The following is a 22,730-nucleotide window of genomic DNA, read 5'->3' on the forward strand; positions in this document are numbered from 1 at the left end:
GAAACTGCCAAATGGGCTGTACAGGGCCAGAGCCAGGGCTTTGCAGGGCTTTTGGTGATCCTACCTCACCCCCCCCTTAATGCTATTTTTGCCCCCTCCTTGTTTTCCTTATTCCTGCTGCCCCCGCTTGCTTGCTGCACAGAGAAACAGCAAGGAAAAGTCAAATTGGTGAAATTAGCACACTCTGAAATTGTACAAGAACCAAAACACACCCATCTTTCGAAACCCAAACTGATCTGAATATTGCAACGAAGTTCTCCAACTGAAGAATATTTTACACCCCCCCCAAAAAAAAAAACACCCACACCCACGGAAGAAGCATCTATTAAGGGAAAGGGTTATTTCATGTTAACATATTGTAGCAGGGAAATAACATGCAAGAAACCCAGGTATTTTAGTTTAATACAGCCTCCATTAGGAGGAATTCACATTGAAAGGCAGGCCAAGTTCCATGAGGATTTTGAAGAAATAAAATAAAATGGCAATTTGCTGCAAGGAAAACAGAGAAGTGAATTTAAGACTGAAGACACTGGGAAGAGTGGAATGGACTGATTGTTTCCACCCATGCCAACTGTGGGGATGCGGTCCTCAGAGGATGCCCAGGCCTGCCAACTCTTGCCCCCCTGCCCGCCCTGGGATTGAACCCTGAGGAAGGATCCCAGCAGCCCACAGTTTAGCACCAGTTTGAGGGCACCAGGTTGGGGAGGTTGGTCCACCCTGACCAGCAATGGCTTTCTGGGGTTCCAAACCAGCCCTAGTTGGAGATGCTGTTGGGGGTCAAACATGGAGACTTCAGCTTGTTGTACTGCTGAGCTACACCCTTTGTTCTAAAAATAAGAGGCTAGTCCTCATGGTTCTCCACAAAGGGATGATTTAAATAGGAACATAGGAAGGTCCTTACACTAAGGTCTTTGGTTAGGGACAAAATCAAGGCAGTGGTTTCAGAGGATCAGCACTGGGAAATAGGAACGTGATGCCTGGGAACACCAAAGCATGTGTGAATCAGAGAATTGCAGAGTTGGAAGGGAACCCAGGGGTCATCTAGTCCAACCCCCTTCAGTGAAGGAATCTCAGCAGATCCTGAGGTGTGCCTCCCTGACAGGGACTGGTTGGATACAGAGGAATGGTGGGAGGAACCAGCTTGATCACGGGGAATAATTAGCAAATGTTAATTCAGACTTCTTCTCTCTCTCTCTCATTTCCTAATATAGTCAAACCTCGGTTCTCGAACAGCTCCATTTTCGAACGTTTCACCAAAAACCAGGAAGTAAATGCTCTGGTTTACGAACATTTTTTGGAACCCGGACGTCTGACGCAGCTTGAGTGCAAGAAGCTCCTGTGCCCAATCAGAAGTTGAATGACCTTCTGGAGCGGATTACGTTTGACAACCGAGGTTTGACTGCAAAGGGGAACCAGAGCAAGGGGCGGACGAGAAGTGGGAGCACTGGAAAACGAGAGGAGGAGGCTGGATTTCCACACTTCGCTCAGGAAGCAGCTGCAGAGCCACTGGTTATTCACAGGAGCATGAAGACGGTGTTGAGGGCAGGTGCCAAAACAGCTCTGGCAACGTGGGAGAAGAACAGGCCGGCCGCGAAAAGTCCTGCAAAGAAAGAAAGGGGGAGATGTTCCCGATTAAATGGAGGCAGGGATGGCCACCGACCTGGGTGGCTTTAAAAGAGTGTTATGTACTGAGTTGAATAGGATCCAAAAGGCAGCAGTCTGATTGGTCCACAGGAGCCACCCAATCCAGCTCCAGGTGGAAGGGAATCCGCAACCTGATTGGCCTACAGGAGAATCCCGGAATTAGCCAATCACGTGGGGCCCATTGTGTAAATACTGTATATAAAGCAGACATTCTGGGAGAACTTCCATTCCTGCTCACCACTATGAGCAGAATAAGGAGCATGAAATCCACTCTCGACTCCGATTATATTTCAAAGAGGATGGGACAAATTCATGGAGGAGGAGAGGGCTCTCGAGGGCTGCCAGACACGATGGCTCTGCAGTCGCTGGGAAGCACAGGAGGGGAGAGAGTTGCTCTTGCACTCAGATCCCGCTTGTGGGTTTTGCACAGGCATCTGGCTGACCACTGTGAGAAGAGGAGGCTGGACGAGATGGAGAAGCCACAACAGAAGGAGCAGAGGAATACCAGACTTGGAACCACCTGTGTCACTGGATCAGATTCATCCATTTTGCTGAATAAATTGGCTTTGGGAGGAAATGTACAATTAATTGTCACTGTTTTGTACAGTGGTACCTCGGGTTATTGCCGACAAAGGTCCGTATAGTTAAAGCTCTGGTTTTCCCAGTAGTGATGTATGGAAGTGAGAGCTGGACCATAAAGAAGGCTGATCGCAGAAGAATGGATGCTTTTGAATTCTGGTGCTGGAGGAGACTCTGGAGAGTCCCATGGACTGCAAGAAGATCAAACCTCTCCATTCTGAAGGAAATCAGCCCTGAGTGCTCACTGGAAGGACAGATCCTGAAGCTGAGGCTCCAAGACTTTGGCCACCTCATGAGAAGAGAAGACTCCCTGGAAAAGACCCTGAGGTTGGGAAAGATGGAGGGCGCAAGGAGAAGGGGACGACAGAGGACGAAATGGTTGGATAGTGTTCTTGAAGTTACCAGCATGAGGGAAGCAGTGGGAGACAGGTGGGCCTGGCATGCTCTGGTCCAAGGGGTCACGAAGAGGTGGACACGACTAAATGACTAAACAACAACCACAACAACCTCGGGTTAAGTACTTAATTTCTTTCCGGAGGTCCGTTCTTAACCTGAAGCACCACTTTAGGTAATGGGGTCTCCCGCTGCTGCTGCGCCACCACCACCATGCGATTTCTGTTCTCATCCTGAAGCAAAGTTCTTAACCCAAGGTAATATTTCTGGGTTAGCAGAGTCTGTAACCTGAAGCGTCTGTAACCCAAGGTACCACTGTATTGGGTTATTATCCTCCTTAGTGGGTTGGGCACCTTTCAAGGTGACCCCGAAACTACAACTAATCCAGAATGCAGAAGCTGGTGACTGGGAGCGGCTGCTGAGACCACATAACACGAGTCCTGAGAGACCTACACTGGCTCTCAGTACTTTTCCGAGCACAATTCAAAGTGTTGGTGCTGACCTTGAAAGCCCTAAACAGCCTCGATCCAGTATATCTGAAGGAGCGTCTCCACCCCCATCGTTCTGCCTGGACACTGAGGTCCAGCTCCGAGGCCCTTCTGGCAGTTCCCTTGCTGCAAGAAGCCAAGTTACAGGGAACCAGGCAGAGGGCCTTCTTGGTGGTGGCGCCCGCCCTGTGGAACGCCCTCCCACCAGATGTCAAGGACATAAGCAACTATCTGACGTTTAGAAGACATCTGAAGGCTTTAGGGAAGTTTTTAATGACGGAGGTTTTAATGTATTTTTAATCTTTTGTTGGAAGCCGCCCAGAGTGGCTGGGGAAACCCACAGATGGGGGGGTATAAGTAATCAATTATTATTATACATTATTTGGGGGGGTGAGATGGGGGAGCACAACACCCCCAAAAGGACCACCTCAGTATTATTTCTTCACCCATTGAACTTCAGAGGGGAGAGGGATGGCAATCAGGAAAAGCCCCCCCCCCCCCGGAGAATTCAGCTCAGAGGACGTGTGAGAAAAGGCTCTTCATCCAGGTACCCGCATCCCAACCCGTAAATACTTTCCCATGGAGTTGGGCCACCTATGGCTTTCAGAATGAGCTGGTTCTAAATGAAATGAATAAATTAAAATAAACCTCGCAGAAGCCCCCAGACGCCACATACACGCTTGCTTGGCATGCGGATATAATTACATTTTTGCTTTCTCTCTCCAACAGCCTCCCCGTGTTCCAGGGGTTAGGCAAATAATGACTTAAATGACTTCAAAAAGAATGGATGAATACCAAATAATGAATTACAATGAATAATGCAGGGGAACGGCTAAAAGGGTTCTGGAGAGGGAACATTTGCTCTTCAGAAATGACGCCATCGTCTCAGCCCAGCTGACAAATGCGCTATTCTCCAAAAAGGGGAAATAATAATGTTAATTTGGCAAGCTTGGTTATTTCAAATATTTGCTGCGTAGTTTGGATTCCAGATGCTCCAACAGGATAGGATTGTTATTATTATTTTGATGAGATGTGGAAATCTCAAAAATATTTCTGGCCATTGATGATCTCTCTTTAGCTTGTCTGCATATCAGGTCATCTGGAGCCCAGGCTGTGATTTGTAACTTGAATTGCACCAGACCTCAGCTCCTGGGCTAAACAGCTTCAAGTATAACACAAAGCGACCCCAATTTCTCCACCCTCACCTCTTAGGGATGTTGCAGGAATTTATGTATAGGTTGGGGGGGTTGCCCCTCCAGCAAATATCACGCACATGCAGCCCACTACCAAAATCAGCACCAGCACTTTTGTGATTTGTCCCCACAAAACACTTCACCACAGTTTCTTCCTATCTATTCAAAGGACCTTTGCTGCACGAAGGAGAAGGGGGCGACAGAGGATGAGATGGTTGGATAGTGTTTTCGAGGTTACCAGCATGAGTTTGACCAAACTGCAGGAAGCAGTGGAGGACAGGAGGGCCTGGCGTTCTCTGGTCCAGGGGGTCACGAAGAGTCGGACACGACTAAACGACTCAACAACAACAACACCAAATGTAAGAATTCACTGATAAATGTATCTCTGTACTGGCTCACTGGGAAAACTTCAGAAATTCCTATAGACCTGTGAGCTCAGCTGCTCAGCAGCCCCTCTGCCTGAGTGATAATTCCTGGCCTCCTGATACCTGAGTGCCAGACAGGTAGCCATTCCAGAAATAAACCCAGATGAAGACAAAAGGGTGGGATGAACTTGGCTGGGAAACAGGGAAATGTAAAGATCTCTTTTGTTCCACTTGATGGGTGTTTGGTGGAGGGCAAGGGGAACCATGGGGCAGGGTCCAGGATGCTCAGATTCCGGCCACCAGACCTCCCCTTTCGTGATGTATTAGTGATGTAGTTGGGGGGGGGGTGAAGCATGGGGATTAGCAGCTAATAAAAGTTTGGGTTCTCTTTTGTTCGGGGCTTCCATCTTGTTCCACCTGGTGGCAGGTGGGAGTCCTGTCACGACAGTCTTCAATAGAGACCAAGCCTCCTGGCTGCTGTTTTGCTCTGGTATTCCTGGCTGGTGTCCTGGTTTTCTGTCCAAGGGAGCCCTCAGATTTCTCCATTAAAAGGGATGATGGAAGTTGTAGTACAACAATATTCTGGGGGAATCAAAGGGTGCCCATCAGAGAAGGGGGGCGCATAAGAATCAGGATCAGGCCAATGGCCCATCTAGCCCAGCATCCTGCAGAAACCCACAAGCAGGATCCGAGCGCCAGAGCAACTCTCCCCTCCGGTGGTTTCCAGCAACGGGTGTTCAACTGCTTCCGATGGTGGATGCAGAGCAGATTCATGGTGGCTGGCAGCCCTCTCCCCTCCACTGAAAGCCCTCTCCTCCATTAATTTGTCCAATCCTCCTTTAAATGTTGGTGGGCCTTCTTGCCTCCTGTGGCAGAGAGTTCCACTGGTTAACTGTCACTGAAATTCTACTCGGTATTGATCCAGAGCAGATTCCAATGTATACTTAGCAGAGTAACAACTTAAACACTGTTACACTTTTCCTTCTCCTCCTGCAATGAGGCATTTTAATGAGGTATTTAAATATTTTAATGTTTCAATATTTTAATGTTGTATTTTAATTTTGTTTTAAGTTGTAATCATTCAACTTGTTTTTATTATTGCTTGTTAGCCGCCCTGAGCCTGGCCTTGGCTGGGGAGGGCGGGGTATAAATAAATTATTATTATTATTATTATTATTATTATTATTATTATTATTATTATTATTATTACGGGGGGGGCACATCTTTAAAGTTAAATGTTACAAATATTATGCCTGAATGTATCCTTTCACCTTGACAGCTCAGGGAAGTCACCTAACTTTAAAAATAATATAAAATCATCTCCTTTCCCAGTTCCCCCCATTCCAAAGCTATTTTCTCCTTGCAAAAGGACTCCAGGAAGTTTCCAGAGGTGACAATTGCTGGGCTCATTGTTAGCCAAAGGAAGCCAAATCTCATCACCTGACTTGCCTCAGGCTCCAGACATGCAAAGGAACTTCTATTGTACTTTTGGGTGGTGGTACTTAAGACATGTAGGACGCAGGTGGCGCTGTGGGTTAAAGCCTCAGCGCCTAGGACTTGCCGATCGAAAGGTCGGCGGTTCGAATCCCTGTGGCGGGGTGCGCTCCCGCTGCTCGGTCCCAGCGCCTGCCAACCTAGCAGTTCGAAAGCACCTCCGGGTGCAAGTAGATAAATAGGGACCGCTTACCAGCGGGAAGGTAAACGGCGTTTCCGTGTGCGGCTCTGGCTCGCCAGAGCAGCGATGTCACGCTGGCCACGTGACCCGGAAGTGTCTCCGGACAGCGCTGGCCCCTGGCCTCTTAAGTGAGATGGGCGCACAACCCCAGAGTCTGTCAAGACTGGCCCGTACGGGCAGGGGTACCTTTACCTTTACCTTTTACTTAAGACATATTTGTCTATGCTCATCTTATACCTGAGTCTTGCCCTGCCATGTCTGCTTATGCTAATCTTGTACCAAGGACTTGTCTGGACCTGTTTGCCAAAGTTAACCCCTCCCCTTTTGTGACATGTCAGTGATGTAGCAATGATGCTGTACAAACTGTATTATGGGATACGGTGGGAAAGTTTTATAGGTCTTTGTCACCCCATCCTCGGGGTTCAAATTTGCTCTTTGAACCTGTTGCGCAATAAACTTTGGTCTACAGCTATTTGCTCTGGTTGGCTGGACTCCTTCCTTTATTCTGCAGGGACCCATGGGCTCTGATCGACCAGCTGGGGGACTGAGCAGCCTCGCACCTAGATTTTTCCATAACAAACACATTGCAGGATTCCCCCAAAATAGACCAGAGGCAATTCATATTTCATCCAGCAGAGCTTTACTGCTACTGAAGGCAAATGAGCATCATGGTCACAAATCCAATACAGTCATACCTCGTGTTACAGACACTTTGGGTTGCGCACCGTGCCAAACCCAGAAGTACCAGAACGGGTTACTTCCAGGTTTTGGCGCTTGCGCTTGGGCTGAATCGCGACCCACGCATGCACAGATGCAGTGCTGCGGGTTGCGGCGCTGTGGGTTGCGAACGTGCATCCCGCACAGATCACGTTCGCAAGCCGAGCATCCGCTGTACATTCAGGGTTGGCACTGCCCATAAGAAATCCAGTTGCAGCAGATTTAACAAAAACTTACAGTAACTTATTATAAGACTAAACCTTAACACTTTATTCAGAACACCACACCAGAAGGAAAGAGAGATAGAAAGTGAAGCCCAGGCTCCTTCTGGCCTTATTATTATAATCAGCATGATCTTGACAGAAAGAGATAAAAGAACCAGTCTAAGCCAGCTGGACTCAGCTTCTCTGAAGGAATAACCCAAACCTCACGAACCTTCTGCTTGCTTCTTTCACACAGAGAAGCTTCCAGAACCATCTTGAATGAATTAGAATAGAATAGGAAAGATCAGTGCATCAGATCAATACTTTTTGCACTAAGAAATGCAAACTGACATTAACAGTGCGCTGCTTGAAGAAGTCCCTCCTTTTATCTGTCCTAAATCTTCCAACATCCAGCCTCATCAGACGCCCATCAACTATGAGAGAGGGATAAAAGCTTTTCTCTACCACTTTCTCAAGGCTGTGCTCTCTGTGTTTTATTCACACCCCCCTTTCCTCTAATCTAAAAAGCCCCAAACACTGCGACCATTGCTCACAGGGGAGATGCTCTTTTTTAAAAAGGAATATTTATTAAAGTTTCCAATAGTAATACAATAAAAATCAAAAAGAAAAAAAGAAAAAATAACATACATACAAAAATAAGAAAAAAAGAAAAAATAACATACAAAAGTAAAAATGATTAAAAACACATAAAATTTCCGTTACTTATTTTTCATTAACTTATTTCCCAGACCTCCTCATACAGTACCTCCCTTTTTTGTATTCCAATTCAAATTGTTGGTTCAGCAAATCCTTATCCAATTCCTTTCTCAAACATCTTATCAACAAAAACCTTGATTTTACCATATTTTTGAAAACCACTTTTTTACTTTATCCAAACTTATCTCTCATCCAAATCTATATAACTGTACTTGTTCTTGAAACATTTCCCTAAGGTCAAAAGAAATTTCCCTTCCACGAATTTCCAATTCTCCTAAAAGTAAAACAAACAAAAAAAAGCAAAAAAGCAACTTATATTATGTATACTTTAAATTCCCATTTTTCATTCCACCCATCCCCCTTCCCGGTTTCAGTCCCCGACAAATCTCAAAAAAAAGACCATCAACCCGGTGATCTTATGTCCGAGGCTCTTAAATCTCTCTCATAGCTCCTCTGCCAGTCTTTTTGATAGTCTTTAATATTCAAGACCAAATCTCGGGGAGACTCCCGCCCTGCAGCATCCACGTTTCTTCCAGCCAGGCCTACGTACTTAGAGATAAGGCCTATAGGGTATTCCACATCTTGTTTCATTCTCCTTTGAATTCCAAATGTCCCCATAGCTCCAACTTCCAGCTGAATCAAATTTATAATCCAAGGGTCATATGATCTCCATATAAGGAGATCTCTCCATCTTTCATTTTCCAATTCAGGCCAGGCTTCCATCTTCAGAAATTTGTTTCTCCTTGTTACCATCATGTCACGCCTCAAGTTGCAGCTCACCTTTTGCATCTGCAGGGTTGAGTCCCCCCCTTTTTTCTCTTCAAAGTCAACATTATTCTCCTTCTCAATTTTCTCTGTTTGTTCACTTAAGTAGAATTCCTGTACCAAGTTCTTATCAAGTTCATTGCTAGTACTAGCTCTTGTGCCCAAAGTTGTAACATTTGTAGTCAAAACACCTATTTGACCTTGCAGCTTTCCCAGGAGAAAGAAAGTCCTGTTCAGTTCAGACTGGATTTCCTTACCAACTGCCATTCTTAAGCATATCAAGGTCAAAAAACAATTTCTCAGCTGGTTCTTAATGCAATGTCCCAAGACTCCCTCTAGGGGGGTTTAAGTTTCTTTTTACTCCTTTCAGCACAAAACCAAAAGTTCCATACATTAAATTGTAGCAATCCTTCCTTCTTTTGAAACATAGACTTGTAACAAATGTAGACAGTAGAGACAAAGTCCTCTTTTTGTATCTTGACAGCTAACTTGACAGCTGTCAAATTGTTCAATTGCTCATCAACCGGCTCTCACAGACCACTCCTGGGTCCGGGGGGGGGGGTGGCACATCAATTCTTAAATTTAGTTCTTCTCCCGCAGGTTCCCCTGCTTCCAAATAAATTTTCTTATAATCTCAATCAGTAGAATTAAAGTCTTTTACAAAAAATAAGGCTCTCTACGACCTTAGTTGGAGGTTCTTTGCTTTAGATTATTTACAGAAAGGGGAGGCAGACTTCCTGTTTGTACCTTCCCCGATCAGTGCCGAATTTAAAAGATCCAATTTCCATACTACTCACGGGTTGTTGTTTTAAAGTCCAAATTGTCCCAGGAAAGAGGCAGCGCTCTCTGGCAACAGCTATGCGGCTTCGCTCCACGGAAATAGCCGATGACTCTCAGCACCGCGCCACTTCCCCCTCTTCACTTCGGAGCCCGTTGGTGGGTTCCTTAGCGGGTTGGGGGGGCGCTAAAGGTGCCTGCCGAGTCCCATGGTCACAGGCTTCATCAGCCTGTGATTTTTGAGAGGGTCCCCGCTTCGCCGCAGCGGATATGGCCCGTTTCGCGCAGAGCTGGTCCCTCCAGTTCAGAGGGAGGCAGCCATTGCCGAAGGCGCCACCCCGGAAGTCGGAGATGCTCCATCCCTGTGACACTTCCGCTTGCCCTTATCTGAACTTTTTCCCAACTCTGCAACATCCTTTCGGAGGTGACCTCCTGTCTTTTCTATCACAGGCTACAGTCTCAAATGGATTACCCCTTAAAAAATTGGGCACATCACGCTGCCCAACTGATGGGCAAATAGGACCTCTCAGTGACCAAGATCAAAGAACCTCCCTTACATTCCCAGAAAAATATTTTTAAACGACCCATAAGGGCAGTGGTAACTAAAAACAACCTAAACTCTATGTACACATCCACATGTGCCCTGAAATATACTCGGAGTTGAGAGTGGATTTCATGCTCCTTATTCTGCTCATAGTGGTGAGGAGGAATGGAAGTTCCCCCAGAATGTCTGCTTTATATACATTATTTACACAATGGGCCCCACGTGATTGGCTAATTCTGGGATTCTCCTGTAGGCCAATCAGGTTGCAGATTCACTTCCACCTGGAGCTCGATTGGGTGGCTCCTGCGGACCAATCAGACTGCTGCATTCTGGATCCTATTGTTCTAGGACCAACCAGGCTGCTGCATTCTGGATCCTATTGTTCTAGGACCAATCAGACTGCTGCATTCTGGATCCTATTGTTCTAGGACCAACCAGGCTGCTGCATTCTGGATCCTATTGTTCTAGGACCAACCAGGCTGCTGCATTTGGTATCCTATTGTTCTAGGACCAACCAGGCTGCTGCATTTTGTATCCTATTGTTCTAGGACCAACCAGGCTGCTGCATTCTGGATCCTATTGTTCTAGGACCAACCAGGCTGCTGCATTCTGGATCCTATTGTTCTAGGACCAATCAGACTCCTGCATTTTGTATCCTATTGTTCTAGGATCAACCAGGCTGCTGCATTCTGGATCCTATTGTTCTAGGATCAACCAGGCTGCTGCATTTTGTATCCTATTGTTCTAGGACCAACCAGGCTGCTGCATTCTGGATCCTATTGTTCTAGGACCAATCAGACTCCTGCATTTTGTATCCTATTGTTCTAGGACCAACCAGACTGCTGCATTCTGGATCCTATTGTTCTAGGACCAATCAGACTGCTGCATTCTGGATCCTATTGTTCTAGGACCAACCAGGCTGCTGCATTTTGTATCCTATTGTTCTAGAACCAACCAGACTGCTGCATTCTGGATCCTATTGTTCTAGGACCAATCAGACTCCTGCATTTTGTATCCTATTGTTCTAGGACCAACCAGGCTGCTGCATTCTGGATCCTATTGTTCTAGGACCAATCAGACTGCTGCATTTTGTATCCTATTGTTCTAGAACCAACCAGACTGCTGCATTCTGGATCCTATTGTTCTAGGACCAATCAGACTCCTGCATTTTGTATCCTATTGTTCTAGGACCAACCAGGCTGCTGCATTCTGGATCCTATTGTTCTAGGACCAATCAGACTCCTGCATTTTGTATCCTATTGTTCTAGGACCAACCAGACTGCTGCATTCTGGATCCTATTGTTCTAGGACCAATCAGACTGCTGCATTTTGTATCCTATTGTTCTAGGACCAACCAGGCTGCTGCATTCTGGATCCTATTGTTCTAGGACCAATCAGACTGCTGCATTTTGTATCCTATTGTTCTAGGACCAATCAGACTGCTGCATTTTGTATCCTATTGTTCTAGGACCAATCAGACTGCTGCATTCTGGATCCTATTGTTCTAGGACCAATCAGACTGCTGCATTTTGTATCCTATTGTTCTAGAACCAACCAGACTGCTGCATTCTGGATCCTATTGTTCTAGGACCAACCAGGCTGCTGCATTCTGGATCCTATTGTTCTAGGACCAACCAGGCTGCTGCATTTTGTATCCTATTGTTCTAGGACCAACCAGGCTGCTGCATTTTGTATCCTATTGTTCTAGGACCAACCAGGCTGCTGCATTCTGGATCCTATTGTTCTAGGACCAACCAGGCTGCTGCATTCTGGATCCTATTGTTCTAGGACCAATCAGACTCCTGCATTTTGTATCCTATTGTTCTAGGACCAACCAGACTGCTGCATTTTGTATCCTATTGTTCTAGGACCAACCAGACTGCTGCATTCTGGATCCTATTGTTCTAGGACCAATCAGACTCCTGCATTTTGTATCCTATTGTTCTAGGACCAACCAGACTGCTGCATTCTGGATCCTATTGTTCTAGGACCAATCAGACTGCTGCATTCTGGATCCTATTGTTCTAGGACCAACCAGGCTGCTGCATTCTGGATCCTATTGTTCTAGGACCAACCAGGCTGCTGCATTCTGGATCCTATTGTTCTAGGACCAACCAGGCTGCTGCATTCTGGATCCTATTGTTCTAGGACCAACCAGACTGCTGCATTCTGGATCCTGTTCAACTCAGGACATAACACACCCTATTATATTTCAAACTTAGAGAGGCCCACAAACATACACCTTATTTCAATGAATTGACTTTTGCACAACTTCGGAAAGCTTTTACAGAGCTACGACTAAATACAATAAGCTTATAGAGATGGGAGACACAGAGGCAGACCAAAAAACGAACATGTTTGCATTAGGGGATTTCCTGAAGTAGAGGACCTTATGCATCATATCTTGCGCTGCCCCTTATATAATGAAGCAAGAGAACGATTTTTAGCACCTATAAGGACAAGGTCCCCTGGCCAGAGCCCCTCTGACATGATTTTATATCTCCTCACAGATACAGGTAAGTACGTGACCTGGCCTGTAGCACTCTTATCAACTGCCGCTAGAGCAAATTATATAGCCACCAATTGTAAAGGAGATGAATAGATTTGACCCTACCCACATCTAGCTATGTGGGAAGCAGGTGGCGTTGTGGGTTAAACCACAGAGCCTAGGGCTTGCCGATCAGAAGGTCGAGGGTTCGAATCCCCGCAATGACGGGGTGAGCTCCGGTTGCTCGGTCCCTGCTCCTGCCCACCTAGCAGTTCGAAAGCACGTCAAAGTGCAGGTAGATAAATAGGTACCACTCCAGCAGGAAGGTAAACGGCGTTTCTGTGCGCTATTCTGGTTCGCCAGAAGCGGCTTAGTCATGCTGGCCACATGACCCGGAAGCTGTACGCCGGCTCCCTCGGCCAAGAAAGCGAGATGAGCGCCGCAACCCCAGAGTCGGCCACGACTGGACCTCATGGTCAGGGGTCCCTTTACCTTTACATCTAGCTATATTTTATCTTTATCACCAAACTCCGAATATGATTGCACATTGTATTAATTAACATTATTTTTTAATATATTAGTGGCCATGTGGTGATTTTAGTTTATAAAATTTATTGCTTAATGTCTTAACCTGTATATTAAGGTACTTTTATAGCTCTGTTTAGAGTAGGCAATGTCTTGATAATAGAAATGTTTTAAGTTTTTTGTATTAATCCAGCATATTTTCTTTTAATTGTTGAATGATCCTGTGTACATTGCGGCAGCCTTTGGCTATGTGCAATAAAACTGACTGACTGACCCCAGGCTACGGTGCCCGTCTTTGGTCTTCTGAACCACTGCAATATTGAGTGGCAGGACGTGACGGCAACGGGCGGGAAATAAATCAAAATATTACTCACCTGCAGCTGCAGATTTTGGGCACGAAGCATAGGGCAAGACCTCCCAAGCTTTCTGGGTCCCCAAGGCCTGCGCGGAGCAGGTGTAAGAGTCCTCTTTGTTCTTGGTGTTCAAGGTGAGGTGCAGCCTGGCATTGCCAGAAGCCGTGTCCCCCGTTTTTGTATTCTTCCAGGAGTAGGTCACCCGAACTTTGGCTCCAGCTCCAGCCTCACACAGCAAATTGAGCTTGCAGGAGCTGTTGGCCAGCCTTTCTCCTGTGATATTGATGTCTGAAACGGGAGGGAGGGAAGAGGTGAGAAAGAGGGAGGACAGGGTCAAGGAATCGCAGCCATCTTCCAGACACGGAAGGTGGAGCCAGCTTGCAACCTGCCGCCCCAGAGGGCAGGGCACAAACCAACGGATTCAAATCTCAAGAAAGGAGATCCAGACTAAACATTGGAATGTTCCTGGTGCGAAGAACAGCTCGACCGTGGAACAGACTCCCCGGGAAGGTGGCGGACTCAGAGACAGGTCGGGGCCTGATCCAAGGTGGCCCTGCCAAGGTCTGGCAAAAACAATAATGCTAGAAAAATGCCACCTGTGCTGCTCATAGGAGCAGTACGACTCATGCAACACGTTGGGCGACTAATATACAGTGGTACCTCGGGTTACATACGCTTCAGGTTACAGACTCCGCTAACCCAGAAATAGTGCTTCAGGTTAAGAAATTTGCTTCAGGATGAGAACAGAAATTGTGCTCTGGCGGCGCGGCGGCAGCAGGAGGCCCCATTAGCTAAAGTGGTGCTTCAGGTTAAGAACGGACCTCCAGAAGTACTTAACCTGAGGTACCACTGTACACACAATAATTACCAAAATGATTATGCATTCTTTAGCAATCTTCTGAGACAAATACAAGACCTTATGCAAAGCCACAGAGACTTGAAACTACCCAACTTAAGATGAACTTATAATGTCTGATATCAATAGATTTTTCAAGTGCTTAGCTCAGTCTTTTGTTTTTTTCATCTTTTTAGGTAGGTTCATGAAGATACCAACAAAAGGTAAGTTCAGTGTTGTTCGCAATACCAAGAGATGCTAGTAGAATTATAAAGGTAAAGGTAAAGGTACCCCTGCCCGTATGGGCCAGTCGTGTCCGACTCTAGGGTTGTGTGCCCATCTCACTTAAGAGGCCGGGGGCCAGCGCTGTCCGGAGAGACTTCCGGGTCATGTGGCCAGCATGACAAAGCTGCTCTGGCAAACCGGCACCAGCGCAGCACACGGAATCGCCCTTTACCTTCCCACTATAAAGCGGTACCTATTTATCCACTTGCACTTAGGGGTGCTTTCGAACTGCTAGGTGGGCAGGAGCTGGGACCAAAAGACGGGAGCTCACCCCACCATGGGGATTTAAACCGCTGACCTTGCGACCGGCAAGTCCTAGGCACTGAGGTTTTACCCACAGAGCCACCCGCATCCCTAGTAGAATTATAGATAGATGTTAATGTCTGCAACTTCATTAACATCTATCTACAACTTCACCGGGATCTCTCGGTATTGTGAAGATAAAGAAAACAAAAGACTGAGCTAAGCACTTGAAAAATCTATTGAAATCAGACATTATAAGTTCATCTTAGGCTGGGTAGTTTGCAAGTCTCTGTGGCTTTGCATAAGGTCTTGTATTTGTCTCAGAAGATTGATAAAGAATGTATAATCATTTTGGTAATTATTGCGTGTATATTAGCCGTCAGCGTGTTGCATGAATCGTACAAGGTATGGTAAAAGGCTTAAGGAAATGGGTCCCCAGGTGTGTGTCAGCTGGAAAGGGGGGTCCTGTGGGATGTCACATCACCGTAGCAGTCAAGTTCAACATTTCCTGTTTGCCCAGAGGGGACACGCAGGGGGGGGGGTGTTTCTCCTGGAGCATCCTCCCTCTGCGTGTGAACAGGTAGATGGCGTGACCATGGCAGACCCCATAAAAGGACCGGTCCCGCAGCCATCTGCTCTCTTGAGACCCTTCTCCTTCTCTGGATGCTTTTGCTGTCTGCCGGCCCTCAGCCAGCAGCGCATGGGCTCATTCCTCACAAGAGGATGAATCCACACCTTTCTCTGTATCTGTAACTACAAGCGAAAGCCTGCCTTTGGGATCACACTGCGGACTGAATGTGAGTAAACCTTGTTACCTTTAAGGGAAGACCGTTGTGTCTTTATTCTCTTTAAGAGGGAATAAAAGGGGAATTTACCAGGAAAAACAAAACACCAGGAATTTACCAGGAACAAGAGAGATTCAAATGAATCTAACAAATGAATCTTCCTGCTATATAGTGGGGAATGTACTCTGCTACTGACTCACTAGCGTGAGTGAGGAAGGATAATATAGAACCAATATATCCTCTCCTGCTATCCACAGCATTCTCACAAGTCCTGGGTCTGGAAAGGGTGAAGACACCTCGCTGAGAGTGGCCACTCACCACTTTTCAACATTTCAGGCAGGAGTCTTTCCCCCCAAGATGCCATGGAGGAGGGAACCTGCGGCCGTCTGGACATGAAGTGCCTGCTCTACCACTGAACTGCAGCCTGACAACCAGGATAATTTTCACACTTTTTCTTTGCCAGGGTTACGTACGTTCTTGCAAAGCAAGCAACTGGGTGCCTGCCCCTGCTTTGCTCAAAGTTTGACGGTTGCATCTAGCAAATAAGATCTGCTGAAGAAGGATAATTTTAGCTGCTGTTGCAACATTTATAACTAAAAGCAGCCGCCCAACTTTCTTCCCTTCTCGAGTTTGCTGTAACTTCTCGGTTGAGGAACTGACAATTTCTTGGAAAACTCCTGAACTTAGTAGCTGCCAGACACGGCTTTGATTAGTCACAGAATCATAGAGTTTCCAAGGGTCATGTAGTCTAACTTCCTGCAATGCAGCGATCACTGCTAAAGCATCCTTGCCAGACGGCCCCCCCCCCCCGATGGAGAGCCTGCCCTGCGAGGGTGTTAGGATTCCTGCTCTGTGATTGCAGTCATGGGATTTTTGTCTATCACATGACGGTGTATGTTTTGACTCCACTGAGTGGGGATGTTTGTGTTCCTGTGTTCCGTGAAGTGGAACTATTGTCCTGTGTTCTTTTTCTCTTTGCTGTCTGATGCTGGAGAGAGAGGGAGCCATGTTGCAGTGCTCCATGTGTGTTTATATGTAAATAAAGTAGATTAGCCAAAATGCTGAGTTGCTGAGGTCTGTTATGCAAAATGCGCAAACTCTGCGGATCCCCAAGTGTGCCGGTGTCGGTTGGCATCGGTTGCTGTGATGTTCGGGCAGAAGAAAGCTTTTGAAGCTCCCGAACGAAGGACCAGGAGGGAGGGAACATGCCAGTCGGGCATTCTTCTTTGAGCTGATAACAGCCTGTGCCCTTTTACTATTAAGTTCAAATTCTCTGCCTTGAACTAAGACCACAGCCCTACCATACATTTATGAACCTATTCACTTTAGTATTTTAACTTTTGTATGTTTTAAAGTATTGCTGTGATTTTTCCATGATTTCCTTGGTCATTTTTTAAAATAATCAAGTGGTGTACATATCAAATAATGAAATAAATAAATACGTCTCTAGCTCGTTCAAAGTGCATAACTTCCCGCTCCAAGAATCCTGGGAACCGTAGTTCATTCAATGTGCTGGGAGCTGTAGCTCTCTGGGTGGGGAACTGTGGTTCCCAGGATTCTTGGGGGCGTGTGCTTGAAATGCGCATGGGAGGCGCTTGAATTTGCAGTTCTTAGAAGTTACTTACGGAAGACGAAGAGCGTGTAGCGGTTCAGCATCTTGGAGCCTTCCTGGGTGAACGTCGAAATGTCATAGCCTCCTCCGTCTTCCAAGGTGAGGTTATGGATTTGGAAGGCAGGTTCCTCCGCCAGGAAAGACACCCTTTCGGAATACCTCGGGTCCAGGACCGTGACGGGCTTCCCTTGCTCCCACATAGCAACGGCCTTGCTGGGTGGGCCAGCGGACCTCAACATGAGACCCAAGAAAACGGTCCCTTTTGGAATCACGACAGGAAGACTGACCGAGTGCCCCACATCTTTGGGGCCTAATTCAGCGTGGGTCGCTGCAGGACTGTCTGCGCCTTGGAGGGGAGAGAGAGAAGAGGGAAGAAAGTGAATTTGGAGAGGGTGAGATTCACGCGCCATCAACAGGAACCGGGTTAAGACATTGACCAGAGTGTTTCAGCAACCTGGATTTTTCTTTGGGGGGGCAGTGGGGGTCAGACGTTAGATAGGCTTGCAAAGCAACTGAGGGAGGAGGCACATGAGCTGATAAGCCGTTTCAAAATGGGGAGGAGTTGGGGGGAACCTAGGGGGCACAGCCAAGTCCCCCATCTCCTCACACCCCTTTCATAGAACGGTTGAATCCTAGGGGCTATGAGGGTCTTCTGGTCCAAATCCCAGCAATGCAGGAATCACATCTAAGGCATCCAGGTGATGACAGACGGCTGTCCACCCTCTGCTTAGAAACCTCCAAGGAAGGAGAGCCCAATGAGGGAATTTGTTCCACTGTTGGGACAGCTCCTGCCCTCAGAAAATTCTTCCTAATGCTTAATTGGAGTCTCCTGCCTTGCTATTTGAATCTCTTGGTTTGGGTCCTGCCTTCGGGAGAGAACAAGCCCCCTCTGATTTCCGTGGGGCAGCCCTTGAGATATTTGAAGACGGGCCCATCTTACCCATTAAGGCTAGTAGCAGGGACGCCAGGGTGCCAAGTTCTGGAGGGCGCCAGGCGAGAGTCCAGGGAACATGGGACGCGGGTGGCGCTGTGGGTTAAACCACAGAGCCTTGGGCTTGCCAATCAGAAGTTCGGCGGTTTGAATCCCCGCAAAGGGGTGAGCTCCTGTTGCTCAGTCCCAGCTCCTGCCAACCTAACAGTTCGAAAGCACATCAAAGTGCAAGTAGATAAATAGGTACCGCTCTGGCGGGAAGGTAAACGGTGTTTCCGTGCGCTGCTCTGGTTCGCCAGAAGCGGCTTAGTCATGCTGGCCACATGACCCAGAAGCTGTACGCCAGCTCCCTTGGCCAATAAACCGAGATTAGCGTGCAACCCCAGAGTCGGCCATGACTGGACCTAATGGTCAGGGGTCCCTATACCTTTAACCTGCAATCCTGCACACAGGCAGGGCTCTCATAAATGGAAGATAGTGTGAGGATATTCCGTTCCACCTTCAGAACAGACGTGTGGAATTGTTGCGTGTCACATGTCTGTATACAGTCCAGCACAGCTTGCTGGGAACTTCTGTATGTGTATAGCTTTTGCTGTCTTGCTTGTACACCAAGGAAATTGGACATCTTTTCCTTTCGTCCTGCTGAATAAACTGTTTGCAAATATGCTCACACAACTTCTCCTGCCACTTCTGTTGTGTAATGTTTACTCTGCTGAGTAGCCTGCCCCAGCTTCTGAAGCTCAGGTCGCTGATGCTGCACCAAGGACTGGAGATCATCTGGAGCCAGCTGGGGGCCTGCCAATTGCCCCCCTTTCCTTGGCTGCATGCCAACAGAGAGCATCAACGGCTCCTAGTCTCCTCCCTCCCCTGTTGGAGGCAGTAGACCTGGGAATATCATCTGCTGGGAATTGCAAGGGGGTTGCTGCAGTTACGCTTCTGGGTGTCCCAGTTTGGGGCTTCTGGCTGGGCACTGTGAGAACCAGATGCGCCCCCTTTGGCCTGATCCAGAAGCCAACCTCTTCTGGCCCCAGGCCCACAAGCAGTCTATCTAGAGTCATAGGCAGTGCTCCCCCCCCCCCAAAAAAAAGTTTAGGGGTGCTCTCATTTTTATTCAAGAAAATCACCCTTTTAAAGTTCAAGTCAGGAAAAATAAATACAATAAATGGACAAAAGCACAAAGATTCACAAAATGTTTAGGGGTACGTGTACCCCTGGGTACCCCCAGAAAAAGCACTGGTCCTAGGTTCTTTGTGCCATCTGGCCACTTTGGGGACAGGAGGTGGGACTGGCAGATACTAGTGCGCTGATGCTGGGATGTTCTGTTGTTCACATCTGTCTGACACCCGCAGAGGATGCTTCGTGGTGTTGTCTCCCACAACCCGGTCAAGTTACGCTTCTCTCAAAATGCCACTAGCTGACACACTACTTCTTGAGCAATTAGTGGCGATGACCTTGCTTGTTTTACAGGCACACACCCAAACCCCATTGCCAAATCTTTCCAGATCAGTTCCTCTTACTCCTAAAAGCAACCATGAGGAACATCTCCTCGGATTCCCGGTTGAATCCACCAAGAAGAGCCCAGAAGCTGGATCAGGCCCAAGGGGGCTCCTCAAAGCCAGCCTCCTGGTCTCACGGTGGTCATGCAAAAGCCCTTAAGGCTTGATAGACTGCCTCTGGGGCTGGAGGTTCCACCAGGACCTAGAAGGGTCCCAGCCAGTGCAGCCTTCTGGCTTCGCAGTGGCCAAATGCCACTCAGAACCAATAATAATAATAATAATAATAATAATAATAATAATAATAATAATTTATTTATACCCCGCCCATCTGGCTGGGCTTCCCCAGCCACTCTGGGCAGCTTTCAACAGAATATTAAAATACAATAGTCTGTTAAACATTAAAAGCTTCCCTAAACAGGGCTGCCTTCAGATGTCTTCTAAAAGTCTGGCAGTTGTTGTTCTCTTTGATATCTGGAGAGAGGGGCTTCTACAGGGCGGGTGCCACCACCGAGAAGGCCCTCTGCCTGGTTCCCTGTAAACTTCTCGCAGGGAGGGGACTGCCAGAAGGCCCTCAGAGCTGGACCTCAGCGTCTGGGCAGAACGATGGGGGTGGAGATGCTCCTTCAGGTCTACTGGACCAAGGCCATTTAGCGCTTTCAAGGTCAGCACCAACACTTTGAATTGTGCTCGGAAACATCTGTTAGAAGCTGCCCAGAGTGGCTGGGGAAACCCAGCCAGATGGGTGGGGTATAAATATTTATCATGAACATCATCATCATCATCATCATCACGATAATGCAGTGGGCACGAGCATCGTAAGGCCAGAACCCCAATTTGCAGCTTTTCCATCAGGCTGCAGGCAAAGGCGAGAGATGAGACCTTGGGGAACCAGCAACCCTGGGTTCTCCTCCCGCCCCCAAAATCTTCCCTTTCTAGTCTGCTGTTACAACTCCTCTCTGGGGCTGGGGCTGTTTGCATAGCAGGGTGATTTGCATTGGCAAAGGGACCCCAGCACCTTCTCGACTCACAAGCCCACCTCATTCCACCTCTGGGCACGGATTCTGTGATTTTTGCATTGCAGGGGTCAGACTGGGTGGCCCGTCGGGTCTCATCCATCTCTATAGTTCTGTGATTCTACGGAACGTGCGCTTAAAAACCAAAACCAAAAGCCAACAACTAATTGCGCCTTCAGCACCCCATAATAACCAGACATTTATTTTCAACGCTTCTGAGAAAATGTCCCACCCATGATTCCGTGGTTGCAGTTAACCAGCCACAATTTCGTCCTTTTTGTTAACTGCTCATCAGAAGGGGTTGGGTTTTTTTGTTTTTTGGGCACCTTGAGCTCTTTGGAGAGAAGGTGAGGTACAAATGGAACATCATAGTTCACCCTCAGGCAACAAATACACCTTTAAAAGGAAATTGCCTTTTTCTTGGTTGTGGAATGGGTGGAATGAACAAATGCCCACTGGGAAGACGGATAAACCCCCTGTAAGCAAATCTGCCTGAAGCTCATTGTCAAATAACCTCTCTGAGAACAACCTGGAAAATTTCCTCAATAAACTGGATATTGTCTAACATCTGTGTGAGCAACTCGGGATAAATGTGGAATAAGCAGGGAGCCCTATTCCTCCGCACACATTGTTTGTGGGCATTGCTTTATGGCACACACACACAGAGGGAGTTGAACTGAGAGTCACCTGGATTTTACTCACTTGTAGCTTGGAAGGTGAAGACGAGGAGGAGGAAGGCAACAGCTGGATCCATGTTGGGGTCACGGTGGAGAGATCAGCCCCAAGGAAAACGGGTGAGGAGCCTGGACAGCTCAGCCAGGGACACCAGCTTCTCCTTCCCTTTTCTGCAACTTGGCCAAACCAAGGGTGGGGAGAGGCTTCCTCCTGCCCGCCCTTCTTGTAGGCTTGGCCATCGGATGACACCCAGGGTGGACCCTGGGGTCATGTGACCAGGCCCCATGTACACAGTAGCCAGAGACCTCCCTCTGGGTTTAGGAAACACACACACACCCTCAAGGACGTCCTTGCCATTTCTGTTTGAGGAAGGAGGACTGGGTGTGCAAGCTTTGGGATCCACTAAGACAGTGGGAGAAGCAAGGCCTTCGGGGGGGGGGGGTTAATGCTGTGAGCCCCTCCATCATAAGGGCAGGTTATATACAGTGGACACTCGGGTTGCAAACACGATCCGTGCGGGAGGCACGCTCGCAGCCTGCAGCGCCAAGTCAGCGCACGTGCGGGTTGGGATTTGGCACTTCTGTGCATGCGCAAAGTGCGATTTAGTTTTCTGCGCATGTGCGAGCAGCAAACCCTGGAAGTAGCCCGTTCCACACTACCTGAAGTGTCTGTAACCCGAGGTAGGACTGTACTGTATATGCGTAAACAGACCATCTATTACAAAGACGCCACAATATCTGCGGTGCTTCAGTCCAACGAAACCAAACTCTGTGCAAGTGCTTGAAATCTCGCTTTGCTCTGAGATTGGGGTGCCAGGCAACATTATGCTTCTGTTTACTACATATAACCAATGAGTCTATTCCACTCGAGTCTGGTGCCCTGGAGTAAAGTCTTTAATGCGCTGGTTCAAATAGCTATAGAATCACACTGGAGAGACCTGTCAGGAGTAAGCCTGGACCAATGGTACCAAATAGTATGGGAAACAGCCTTGTTAGAAAAATTAACCAATAAACTGAAACTGACACGGGGACAAACGGAAGAAGACACCTTCACCCCGGTATGGCTCCCCTTTATCACACTCACAGCCCAACAAGACAACGGCAAGAACCCACCAATGGCATACAAATCAATATGGCTAACCTGATCCAAAACACCCACCCACCCCACTCACACATGAAAACAAAGATCACCACAACCAACCACAAACCAACAACCACACCCTAGGACAGGCAGAGGCAAACTTGGCCCTCCAGATGTTTTGGGACTACAACTCCCATCATCCCTAGCTAACAGGACCAGGGGTCAAGGATGATGGGAGTTGTACTCCCAAAACATCTGGAGGGCCAAGTTTGCCTATGCCTGGCTTAGGCCAACCCCAACCTCTCTCATCACCAAAGGAACACAAGCGAATAGCAAAAAGAACCCACAC

General features: G+C 47.6%; 2 protein-coding genes across 2 annotated transcripts in view; one reads left to right on the forward strand and one right to left on the reverse strand.

The window, feature by feature from the left end:
* Window positions 1–22,730, forward strand: part of LOC310833251 (uncharacterized protein) — a 79,999-nt gene that overhangs the window by 35,399 nt on the left and 21,870 nt on the right. The window lies entirely within an intron of this gene.
* On the reverse strand, window positions 855–21,548 carry LOC310833397 (uncharacterized protein). Its single transcript, XM_083716122.1, has 4 exons — window positions 21,329–21,548; window positions 17,200–17,532; window positions 13,448–13,714; window positions 855–1,600 (listed from the first exon to the last, which is right to left on the reverse strand). The coding sequence occupies exons 1-4, from the start codon at window positions 21,378–21,380 to the stop codon at window positions 1,515–1,517; spliced, it is 738 nt and encodes a 245-aa protein (XP_083572248.1). The 5' UTR covers window positions 21,381–21,548; the 3' UTR covers window positions 855–1,514.

Source organism: Podarcis gaigeae, assembly GCF_964106915.1.
Source record: "Podarcis gaigeae genome assembly, chromosome: 16".
In the NCBI taxonomy this organism is placed as follows: Eukaryota; Metazoa; Chordata; class Lepidosauria; order Squamata; family Lacertidae; genus Podarcis; species Podarcis gaigeae.

Coding starts and splice junctions, on each gene's coding strand:
- LOC310833397 (XM_083716122.1), bottom strand. CDS start 21,380: ATGGATCCAGCTGTTGCCTTCCTCCTCCTCGTCTTCACCTTCCAAGCT. Junction 13,715..17,199: donor CTACACGCTCTTCGTCTTCC/GTAAGTAACTTC, acceptor CTCCCGTTTCAG/ACATCAATATCACAGGAGAA. Junction 1,601..13,447: donor CCCAAAATCTGCAGCTGCAG/GTGAGTAATATT, acceptor CTTTCTTTGCAG/GACTTTTCGCGGCCGGCCTG.